Source organism: Eptesicus fuscus, chromosome 10 (assembly GCF_027574615.1).
Source record: "Eptesicus fuscus isolate TK198812 chromosome 10, DD_ASM_mEF_20220401, whole genome shotgun sequence".
NCBI classification, from domain to species: domain Eukaryota; kingdom Metazoa; phylum Chordata; class Mammalia; order Chiroptera; family Vespertilionidae; genus Eptesicus; species Eptesicus fuscus.
In genome coordinates this window covers 86,767,980-86,780,073 of record NC_072482.1, presented here as the reverse complement: position 1 = coordinate 86,780,073, position 12,094 = coordinate 86,767,980, and the positions used below count along the sequence as shown (strand labels likewise).

General features: G+C 41.6%; 1 protein-coding gene across 1 annotated transcript in view; it reads right to left on the bottom strand.

Moving 5' to 3' along the window:
* ROS1 (ROS proto-oncogene 1, receptor tyrosine kinase) overlaps nucleotides 1–12,094 on the bottom strand; it is a 95,523-nt gene that overhangs the window by 69,908 nt on the left and 13,521 nt on the right. The window contains exons 5-12 of the mRNA XM_028143446.2: nucleotides 10,447–10,507; nucleotides 8,062–8,210; nucleotides 6,938–7,076; nucleotides 3,971–4,172; nucleotides 3,257–3,333; nucleotides 1,363–1,485; nucleotides 1,015–1,199; nucleotides 36–133 (exon numbers count right to left, since the gene is read on the bottom strand). Of these exons, the coding sequence (XP_027999247.2) occupies nucleotides 36–133; nucleotides 1,015–1,199; nucleotides 1,363–1,485; nucleotides 3,257–3,333; nucleotides 3,971–4,172; nucleotides 6,938–7,076; nucleotides 8,062–8,210; nucleotides 10,447–10,507 (1,034 nt within the window). The remainder of the gene's footprint in view (nucleotides 1–35; nucleotides 134–1,014; nucleotides 1,200–1,362; nucleotides 1,486–3,256; nucleotides 3,334–3,970; nucleotides 4,173–6,937; nucleotides 7,077–8,061; nucleotides 8,211–10,446; nucleotides 10,508–12,094) is intronic.

The following is a 12,094-nucleotide window of genomic DNA, read 5'->3' as shown; positions in this document are numbered from 1 at the left end:
TGAAGAATTCGTATTTATAAGACTAATCCACTTACCCATTGTATGAATCAGCCACAATTTTTTGAGGAGCAATAATTGAGAAAGGAGTAATTTCCTCTATGTTTGAGCAGTTCTCTAAATCACAAACATATACCTAGAGAATCAAAATTCCAGCAGTAGGATTAGTGTCTGTCTAGATTCAATTTGGCCAACAAGTATTTCTCAGGCATCTGTTCTGTGCTTAGAATTGTGCTGGTCACTGAGCACTTTTTGAAAACATGAAAATGCCCTAAAACTCCCTTTTCAATCCTATGTCCTAATGAGTTTATATCCTATTGACATCAATGAAATACAAGAGCCTATTTTCCTGGCTTTGGTAGGCACTCAACTATTTTTAATACTTAGGCTGACCCAAGCTTATAGACTTCCAGCCATAGTCACTATGATTAGCCTGTCCCTTTCAAAGAAGGAAACTTGAAACACCTCAAGACTGTGTCTTCTCAAAGATTTCAGTGATACTGGTTTTCAGAGATGTAAAGTCAACCCTGGTTATTATATAATTCAAAGTGCTTGCAGGTGATTTTGACCATGATGGGCAGTCCTACCTAGTTATAATACAAGTATCACCTCTATCTTATGAAGTTTGAATTATCATTAGCATAAACTCCTGGCTCTGAAAAATCACCAATAAAGATGATTTAATGGTAGGTCAGGACTAGTACTAGGTATAGACCCTCCTATAGAGCAGATCTATGATTCATTGTTAACCTAGTGTCTAAAACATCCTATATAATAACAGGCTAATATGCAAATTGTCCCCTCGCTGGCCAACCGCCCACGGCCCCTCCCCCAACCCCTCCACCCCAGCCAACCCGATGGGCCCCATTGGGGCTGCCACGAATTAGTACACCGGCCCTCTAGTAGTAAATAATTAATGAATACTTATTTAATGAAAAATCATGTTTACTTGTAAATACATCTAATATACATATGAATATCAGTATCTGCTTATTCACTTTAAACTCTCAGACTAACCAGTTCATCCATGATGAAATACATTCTCTGATAAAGCCAGTCGATGGAGATGGAAGTAATCACTCCTGAACCTCTGTAAACTATTCTCAGGTCAGACACATCAGACATGTTGGAAGCCTCCTTGGCCCATATGAGAGTCCCTTCAGAGAAATAAACAACTTGCCGCTGGACATGAACTGATATTCCTAGAAGACCATGCCAATGCACGTGCATTATTTTATAGCACCGGACAAAAAACTTACATAAAAGATAATTTAGTTCTTTAATTTTTCATGAAGAGATTAAAAGAGAAATCAACCTGGATCTTTCTTTTCACACAAAGGCAATATTTCTCTCTACTATACTGACCTGTAATGTTATGGTGTGCAGCATCTGACTGAAGGCACTGTGCTTCATCTACTAGATGTTTTAAAGATCTCTTTCTTAGAGAAGATTTTCTGGATAAAAAGAGCCACTGTTCCTCTTCTTGAACTGAAATGACAACACGATTTACAGAGACAGCCCCAACCATATACCCATCGACACAAGAAGATCAATGCCACCCTCCAAAGCAAGGGGTGAGCACTTGAAAGAGGCCGGTTAGATTTCCTCTGAAGGCACTGGGGCATTCCAACGGTGGTATAAATCACATTATTCTATGATTGGGATCGCAAGTACAGTGTCAACCAAGTGGGTTGTATGTGTATGTGCTCCTAAGGGCCCTCAAAATAACATGACATGGAGTATCGCCATTCTCAACAGCCTTGCCACAAGAGAGGTTCAGCTCATTATGGTCAGCCATCAGAATTTGACTGCTGGGTGGAGGTGGTCCAGCGCAGGCCAGAGTGGGTGTTACACAGCGCGCATACACACACACACACACACACACACACACACACACACACACACACACACACATTGGTTGTCATCCTATTGTCTTCAATATCTCTCCCTGAGGCAGGAGGAAAGTCCTTGGAGGAAGGAAATTTGAGGACAGCAGAACTCTGCTTGATGTCCTGTTCTATTGGAGACTGATGAAGTGTGTGCTGGTGAACACTCTGAGGGCAATTAATAAATGTTATGCAATAATCACAGTAACGACAAGCTTAAGCCTGCTCTATATTTAACTTGCCCTTTGGACATGTTTTTTGCATAGCCAAAATACCTCTCCTTTCCTAGAGTCTCGTAACAGCCAAAGAAAACAAAGGCTGGTGAGAGGTGACATTCAATACCCACGGGCATAGGTGTGTGCAGTTAGGTAAGGGGCAGTCAATCAGCCAATGGACTCTAGGGAAAATAGACCACAGACTCCTAGAATTCTGATCTTTGTGTGTTATTCAAAACTATTTTACTAGATTCCTCCAAATATTTCCGGTGCTTCTTAGAAAGCATTTTTATTTATTATTTTGCTCACCTAGCCATCATGCAATAAGTATTCAGTCTCTAGGCAATTGTTAAAATGCCAAAGGCCACCCTAGCTGGTTTGGCCTAGTAGATAGAGCATCAGTCTGTGTACTGAAGGGTCCTGGGTTTGATTCCAGTCAAGGGCACATGCTCGGGTTGTGGGCAAGAGGCAGCCGATCAATGATTCTCTCTCATCATTGATGTTTCTATCTCACTCTCCCTCTTCCTTCCTCTCTGAAATCAATAATATATATATATATATATACATATATATATATATATATATGTGTATATATATATATATATATATATATATATATATATATATATATATTGCCAAAAGCCAAAAAAAAGGGTACTTATAAAATAATAACAAAAGCTAATTTGGTAGATTGGATATTCAGAGTGGTAAAATGGAGATTATTAAGTCTAGATATATTTGAAAACCTTAAGGAGACTGGGAGAAAAGATAATCTGCTATGTATTAAATGACAATGATGCACAATATAAAATGGGGGTTGAGGCAGAAAGATTATGTATTACCCCTAAGTGTGTAAATGTGTTACAATCACTAGTGATTTTACCTGAAACCAAGGATTTGCTTGAGGCCATTTTTTAATCCCTAAATTTTCTGATTTTACTCTTTAAATTCCTAAATTCTCATGTGAAACCTTTCCATCTAACAACTTACTTCTATACATCAAATTGAAAGCTTTCCAAGTACCAAGAAGACAGTGTCCATCTGGGCAGAAGAGGGGGGTCTGGAGGAACACCAGCTGACCCAGGACCTCTGAGAGCTGAACCCACCCTTGCCACCCCCTCAAGTTCTGTGTAACAGAAGAGCAGCGCTGGGCCGTACCTGCTGGGGATGGAGTGGTAATACTAGAGTCTGCTTCTGGCCCCTCCCCAACTTCATTGACTGCTGCAATAGAAAACCTGTTCCAAAAACAATGTGGAGAGATGTGTTTTACATGGCATGGTGTGAACAGGAGATAAAAATAGAAGGAGCAATAATGTTTCTATTTAAAGGACAATGTGACAATGCACGTATCTAGTTACTTGGTGCCAGTGCTGGGCACTAAATGGCCATCAATCACATCCTTGTTTGCATTTCCCATAGAACAGTTCAGGGTCACAGAGGTCAAAAACTGAACTCTGCTATCTGCATGACCCCATTCTTACCCTAATTTAGAGGGACTTAGTAAATGCTAGAAAAGCTAACAATAATAAAATAATAACCCCTAACGGTTAATACAAAATACCATTAACAGAATTTTCACCTCCTTACTGTTTTATGTTGAATTAAATGAAGAAATGGTAGTCATGGTATTTATGATGTCTTTTATTAGCCCATATTTATAAGGATCCTCTGAATATAATAGAAATGCTTGAGAATGTTTCTGTTTAAGATGTGTGATCTAGGCAGCATGCAAACTTGAGGAAAAACACAACTTCATCCCAACAGTACAGATTCAATGGGACTTCTCAAAATACATTTAAACTATGTTGCTTAAATAATTATTATGCTTACAGCCATGCTGGTTACATTTTCCTTGCACCACTTAATTCTCACCTGTAAGTGGTATTTGGTAGAGTAGAGTAAAACTGGAAACTGGTTCTCTGCGTTCCTGAATGTAATTTCTGATTTTTGCTGATCAGCCTTAAGTTATAACCCAAAATAGGTCCGCCTGGGAATTGGGGTGGAGCCCAACTGACTTCCACGGTGTCAGGACTTGAGCTCTCAATATTTCTAATGAAAGGAGCAGTTTCAGGAACTAGAAGAAACAATGGTGACACAGTAAGCAGAAACATGTACAGGGCTTATGTTTTTAAAGAGGATAGAAAACAATGTCCTGTTTTCTTGAAAAGGTAACATAAGGGAAATACTTTAATCAATATTCAAAATAAGTGATAGACAGAAAGTGGTAAGATATCTATGAGCTGCAACTCTTGATCCCTAAGTCTTAGCCCTTAGCTGTTTTCCTAAGGGACTCTTTCAAATGTTATTTTCCCCACTTCTAACTTATGAACTAAAATTAAATGTGGAAGTATACAGATAGGATAAGTATTCTAGAAAAAAAAAGTTGTCAAAAAATCTCCAGAGACTTAAAAGAGCTGAATGTGGGGCAGAACCAAGTTGGGAAGGAGAAAAGAATCCGGGAACAAAACTGAGTCAATGATTATCATGAGTTGAAAGAATTAAGTCCTGGGGCCTTTTCACTCCCTGGAGTGCTATGCCTGACCAGTTCCAGCTGAAGATATGGGTTCAGATAAGCCTGAGCTAGAACAGTCTGCCTCACCTGATGACCCAGACTATACCTTCCTTCCCCTGGCTCCTAGGGTCCCTTGGAATCCAGGTTGACTGCACGTTAGCTACACTCCTTCCCTTGCAAAGAATTAAAGAAGCATGCATTAATTAATCAAGCATCATAGACTTCAGAAGCTACCTAAGTGGCAAAGAACAGAAAGGAAAACAAATGATTTAACAGCCTGTCTTCCATTTACGCCTCCGCCTACTTCTCCCACCTCCCACCCCGGAAACCACATGTTTTACTTCCTCTTTCCATAACAAGTTGCACTTCAATGTCCCTTGTTTCTTTAGTAGCCTCTTTCCCTCTGAACACTTCTGGCAAATGCTCTATATCACCCCTGATTTATTAGAGTTGGGAGAAATTAGGTAGTTCAGCCCTCACACTGGACTGGCAGAGGGGGGCAGGGGAGGGTGACGTCTGTAATAGTGTCAACAATAAAAACAGAGTTTAAAAAAACAAATAAATAAAATAAAAAGGCCTTTCATTGACCTCTCAGCCTTTCTCTGATACAATTCCTCCCCAGCTCTCAGACTGATCTTCGGCAAACACAAACATCATTGCATCACTCCGCTGCTCCGTGCACTCGGTCGCCGTGGTGAAGAAGGAAGTGGGAATTATGTCAAAAAGCCTAACTCCTTAGGGTTAAGGCCAGATACAATCTGCTCCACTTCAAGCAAGTTCCACCCCACCTACATGGTGTGATGATTGTCCAAATCTCCCCACGAAAGCCCTCCCTGAAAGACTGGTCAGATTAGGCAAGGTAATCCTTGCCCCAAACCATTCCTGTTGGCTAAGAAATTATCTACATAAGGGCCCTAATTACAAGGTGGTCATACCGTCTAAAGTCATGTATTTTCCATAGCTAACAGGGAATAGGACCACGCGGCAATGGAACACAAAACAGATAACTTTATATGCTTTGAGGTGGCTAGAAAAGTGAGGGAGAATTGAAGCATGAGATGCTATCCATGCAAAGGCCACCCATTACAGGGTCTGGGACCCCCGGAGGGCATATCCTGGAGAAAGGCCCAGAAATGGAAAGCAAAATTTGCGTTTTTCATTATTTTTATTTGACAACCATGGTGTCTCTCCAGCACGGGAAAATGATCTAGCACAGTTGAAGCACATGAGGCATTTTTCTGAACAAAGACGGATGCATAGACAGAAGGTGGTAAGATATCTATGAGCTGCAACTCTTGTATTCTACTCTGATCTGCAGCATTGCAAACATGGTCCTAGTTCAGTGTCTGACCTGAGGGGATGGTCAGAGAATAACCCGCAGAGGTGGCCACACTTACCCTGAAATCTAACAAGCAAGAAGAGGACACTAATCGGGGAGGGGGGGAAATGCCCAAATCAACTTCATCAGCTGTCCTTCCTTAGGTCCAAGGCCTAGTTCAATCAGAGGGTCTCTCACACAGCTGCATCTCCAGAACTGAGGGGTAGGACAGCTAACATCTGGCCTAACGTCAGTCCTCCCAGGTTCCCTCAGCTACCTCTGAGGCTGAGGGCACCAGGCAGCTCTCCCTGAATGTCTGCCCCAGGAATTCGCCTCCCTAAAAGGCTCGAGGCTTGCATCCTTTTCCTGATGTGAAAGTCACATCTTCAAAAGAAGAAATCAGAAAATGCTCCAATATATGTAGTATTTCTTCTAGCTATCTCTGATAAAATGTAGTATAAATGTATTATTGTAACCTTACAGCTGGTCTCTCTACTTTCCAATCTCTCTCATTCCCTCAATCTATTCCATGTGAAGTTGCCAAAATTATCTTTCTGGGGGGCATGTGAAACAATTGCTCTTCTGCTCTAAAACATCCCATAATTCCTAACTGCTTATTGAGCCTTGCTCTGACCATCTTATTTATACTGCAACCGGACTCTCCTTCCCCTCAACCCCCCATTTCCAATCCCCTAAAGGACAGATCCTGTTCAAAACACTCCTCTGACAGAGTGCACGGCACCTTCCCACCTACGATATACTTTCCTTACTTACTATGTTTGCTGCTTCATTTCTATTCCACCAAAACGTGAGCCCCACAAGAGCAGGGGTTTTTGCTTCGATCACAGAGGTATGGTGAGCATCTAGAACACTACCTGGCACATAGGAACTCACTTGTTGAATGGATCAATTAATGATGGCACAGATTTATTTCATTGTTTAAAATAAAAACACATTAAATGAAAACTTTAGGATAATCTATTTCATAAGCAATAAGGACAGGCCATACCTCCATAAGGGTGAGTCCTGTAACTGGGGCTCGGGGGAGAAGTCAGCTGCAGCCGGGCTGTGAAGATCCAAACCACTCGAAAAATATACTCAGTGAAGGGATGCAGGGGCTCGACCACATAGGACAGTTTGGACACGGCCTGGACCAACGAGAGATCAACCGTCAGCACTTGTAGAATCACCACCTCCACCGTGACTCAGAGCACAGATGAATGTGGAGAAGCGGGGTGGTCGTTTGGATGTAGGGGACTTGGCACCTCCCAGGCCAGATGAAATGAAGGTCTCTGGAGCTTGGACCTGAGCCATCCAGACGTCAGTCTGCGAAAGTCACTTAGAAACTCTTTCCTGCTTCAAAACTGCAAAATTATGGATTCGATTATTTGGCATTTACCACAAAGCTTTACTTGAATTGTTCAAGTCAATACAGGGTGTCGCAAAAGAATGTATACATACTTTAAACCCATTATGAATTCCAATGGGTTAAATCTGAAAAGAAAGAAACATCAATTGAGCTATTTAAGCTGTTAAAGTATGTATACATTTTGGGAGGACACCCTGTATACTTGGTGTCTGAGGGATCTTTTTCTCTGAACTGGCTCATGCTTTCCTAAAAGGACCAGTTCTGATACCTTCCTGCCCTTTATCCTCGTTAGAATCATTTTAAGTGGGATGGGCAGACATGAGCAGATAATGACCAATAATATGAGTAGTTGGTTATAGGATGCTGTGCTGAAGGAATAATATGGATGTCTAGTATATTTTCCTCAAAAATAAAAATAAAGGGTTTAGCAATAACATGTTACAGAGTAGCAGACATTAAAATTCATCTCATCCAAACCACTCATTTTATGATTTACTCTTCCCCAGATTGTCTTTATACCTATAACTAGAGGCCCAATGCACGAAATTCATGCAAGAGTAGGCCTTCCTTCCCGCAGCTGCCAGCACCGGCTTCCCTGTGGCACCCGGGACCCGGGCTTCCCTTGCAGCCCCAGCTCCGTCCGGAAGGTCATCTGGTCTAATTAGCATATTATGCTTTTATTATTATAGGTTACATGTAGTAATTTGGCACTTTTACTAACTTGGGGGAAAAGACTGCTTAAGTACACAGGCAGCTTTTCATACCTCAGTGTAAGTCCAGCTGCCCGGATGTTGTGCATATTTCCACTGAATGATGTATTTTATTCCAGAGATGTTGGCAGACTTCCATCGCAATGTCACGCTTTGGTTCCCAATGGAAGAAGCAAAGGGCGCAGTGGGGAGGTCTACATTTTCTGGGGGGAAAACAAGATTTCATTTACCATGCACCAACATTCCCACCAATAGTGTGCGGGATTCCAGTTTCTCCACATCCTCTTAAACACTTTTACTTTTCCGGGTAGAAGGGACCAGAGTTCTACACATACAAGTAAATGTATATTTCATAGCTTTAAAAAAACATTTGTTTCAAAGCCATGGTGAAACAGAGGTAAAGTAGGTTTATTCTAAAATATCAAGACAGGAGTGAACCAAATGGGAAAGAGAAGCTAAACTGAGCTATATACTACTTGTAATACAGTGCACGGCCCAAAAGACTCTGGAATGAGATAACTGGGTTACAATTCAGATTACATCCCTCTCCAGCTGTACAGCCCCAAGCAACCCCAAGCAGGTATTTATATTTGTGCCTCATTTTTCTCATCTGTAAAATGAGGCCAATAATAATACTTATATCTCTGAGGAAAAAAGAAAAAGAGATAATACCTATAAATTACTTAGAACAAAACCTGACTCATAAATGCCTAATAAATGATAGCTATTCATATTTCAATATATTGTTAGTTACTATCTTTCCTGCCATGTAGAAAAGGGGCATGGAGGGTATCTCAAACAGACTAAGATGGCAGACCAACAGGTAACTGGATCATGTGTTCAAGACAAACAAGGTGTTAGGTGCCTGGGCAATAAGATTTGTTGTAACAAACTAAGGATATGGTTGTAAGCACAAATGCCTTTTTTTAAGACTGGATACATCTTATCTGTCTGTGGTACAGACCCTGATCCAAAGCCAGTGAGAAATTTAAAATAAAGCACTAATTATACTGACATTCTAACCAAACTGTATAATTAAGTGGGTAGTATAATTTCAGAATATTAAAATAGGATGTAAATCAGTTTTCTAAACTTTCTCAGTTCTAAAATCTTTAGTTTCTCAGTAATTTTTTTTTAAGATTCTCTGGACCAAAAGAATAATCTAGCAGTTCATTTATTATTATAACGTAAGTATGCATGCTCTATCAACTTAATATATTTGAAAACATAGCACATACACTTAAAGACAAAATAATATATTTGCTTCATCCTTAAAATGATTGTTAACTAATGGGATCTCTGTGCTTTTGGGGGACTGTACAATGTCTTTAATATTGTAATCAGATTGGGTACCATCATCTCTTTTCCTGTCCCATGTTTGAGTTTCTCTTGGTACTTGTTTTTTATCACAGCAATAACCAAAACAGCCCAGCATCACAAAGATATGATATCAACGATAGGAACGCAGTGCAATCCATTGTTTATAGCATGAATTACCTCCAGCTAGTCGTTCTGCTGTAGGCAGTTAGGCAGACGTGAGCCGAGGGACGATGATGGGCCAGGTACAGGTCATCGAGGTGGAAAGCCCCAGATGCCTAGCGGTGGTCAATCAATTGTAGGGTGGGGCCTTGCCCCCAGGGTGACTTCTCCTCCCCTAGCCTATCACTGGTTGTGAGATTTGGACCTCCTGACTTTTCCTCCCTAGAGATAACATCTAGGCCTCAGTTGTTTTTCAGCTCCAGGCCCAAATAAGCAACAAAACCAGCCAGGCTGACATGGGGACCAGCTTCTATACATCATGTGAATGCCCTAGACCAGTGGTTGGCAAACTCATTAGTCAACAGAGACAAACATCAACAGTACAACGATTGAAATTTCTTTTGAGAGCTGAAAACCGACTTCTGCGCATGAGCCACGAAGTTTCAACCACACTGGATGTGTGCGCCCGCACGTGGTATTTTGTGGAAGAGCCACACTCAAGGGGCCAAAGAGCCGCATGTGGCTCGAGAGCCGCAGTTTGCCGACCACAGGCCTAGAGTCTTGTAGGGAGCCATGCTTCTGGGAGGTGCTTTATTGAATAACTGCTAGCTGAATAATTCCCTGAACATTACATTTAAAAATTCCTATGCTCTCAGTTCATGAAAACGGTGGCATTGCCTGACATCAAGTTGGCTCCTTCACATCTGTCTCTCTCGTTGATAGGAGTGACTGCATCTACTGACCGAGGGCAAAATCAGGTTCTAAACATCACTCATGTGCTCTGTTCCCCTCTTTTGCTCTGAAAGAGGAGTCTCACTGAATCTCTATCAAAATGGCTTTCACATTTGAAGTTATGGGATTATAGATAGATAGACAGATCTGAGTGAGCTATAGACGTTAAGCACAGGTTCCTAGAGTGGGGTGGATAATTTTCAGTCATAGCTGCACGTGTCCGCTTACCTAGGACCTCCTCCTCGTAGGCGCCTTCAGCACTGCTGCAGCCGTCCTCACAGGACTCTCGCTGTGGGAGACAGGTGGCGCGCCAGTCAGTGCAGCCTTGCTACTGCTTTGGCTGATAAGCTTCTACTACATTTTGAAATCGCAGTGCCTGATAAATAAGTACCCCTGCGTACCAATGACTGCGACTGTAACAAAGTTCTCATTTGCCAGTGAGATGGGAACAGCACCTTTCAAACTTTTTTGATCATGTCCCAGATTTCAAAATACATGTAATGAAAGAACTTGGTGCACAAATACATGTGTGTGTGTGGGGGGAACATTCTTGAAACAGTATTTACTTTTTTCCCCCTTTTTAACAGTTTTATTGAGATCTATTTCATGCACCCTAAAATTTACCCATCTAAAGCACACAGCTCAGTGATTTTTAGTATATTCACAGAACTGTACAATCATCATTACAATCGAATTTTAGAATAGTTTCCTCCCCAAAAGAAATCCCATACCGGTGATGCAATCTTTATTCTGTTCTATTCTATTCTATTCTATTCTATTCTATTCTATTCTATTCTATGCTAATCCATTTCATTTGCTTATTGGGACTCTATTCACTAAATTGATTTCATGACCCTTTCATGGGTCACACCTCACAGTTTGAAAAAACACTGAGCTCCACAATCCTATCTAATAATAGAGTAACATGTAAATTACCATCACTCTGCTACGCCCACGATTGGGCAGCGGGTGGCTGGGGGGTGGGACTTGGGGTGGCCTATCCGGCCATTGAGAGAGAGGCATGGATCCGCTGCCACTGAGGGGGCCTGCCGTGGACACCCAGCTGCGCCTCTCAACGGCAGGGTAGCCAGGTGTCCGCTGCAGCCCCCCTCAGTGGCCGTTGAGTCCAGCCCCCTGCACCTCTCAACAGCAGGGTAGGCCCCCTCAGCAGCCGTGGACCATCAAAAGTGGGGGAGCTGGGTGCCTGTCTGCTCTGGCACCAGGCCTTTCAGAAGCCTCCTCCGAGCCGAGGCTTCTGAAAGGCCTGGTGCACCAGCAGACAGGCACCCAGCTCCACCGCGAAAAGCGAAAGCGTGTAGGGGACCCTACACGTGCATGATTCAATCATGCACTGGGCCTCTAGTGCAATTATATTTGCCATCTCAGCCAAAGAGTTGGTGAGCTAATAACCTAACACTCTAGCCTAAGATTATACCTATTTATTTCCATGCCTTTCTTGAAAAATTAAAAACGGACTACAATCTTTATAACAGCTGAACATTTTAATGGAGGTCTTAATACCAGCATTAAATTTTAAGGTCTACAAAAAATGTAATGATGGTTAACATATTATCTCAATAACCAAAACCAGAGTAAACATTTTGATGACTGAGACACAAATTTCCTGGAACAGATGTATTAACATTAGTTATGAAGAAAAAAAAAAAAAAACTTGGAGAAAAGATACACATTGTAAAACTACAACACAATCATGATCAATCTTCCTGGTCTCATTCAACTTATAATGCCTAGGAAAACATACTATTGTTTCTCATGATAATAGTGGAAACCATGGCACAATGCATTTACCCTAAAAATCCCAGGTAGAAGGCTATGATTTGCAAGTACTAGTTGGCCAGTGTTTGATCTGTGAGCT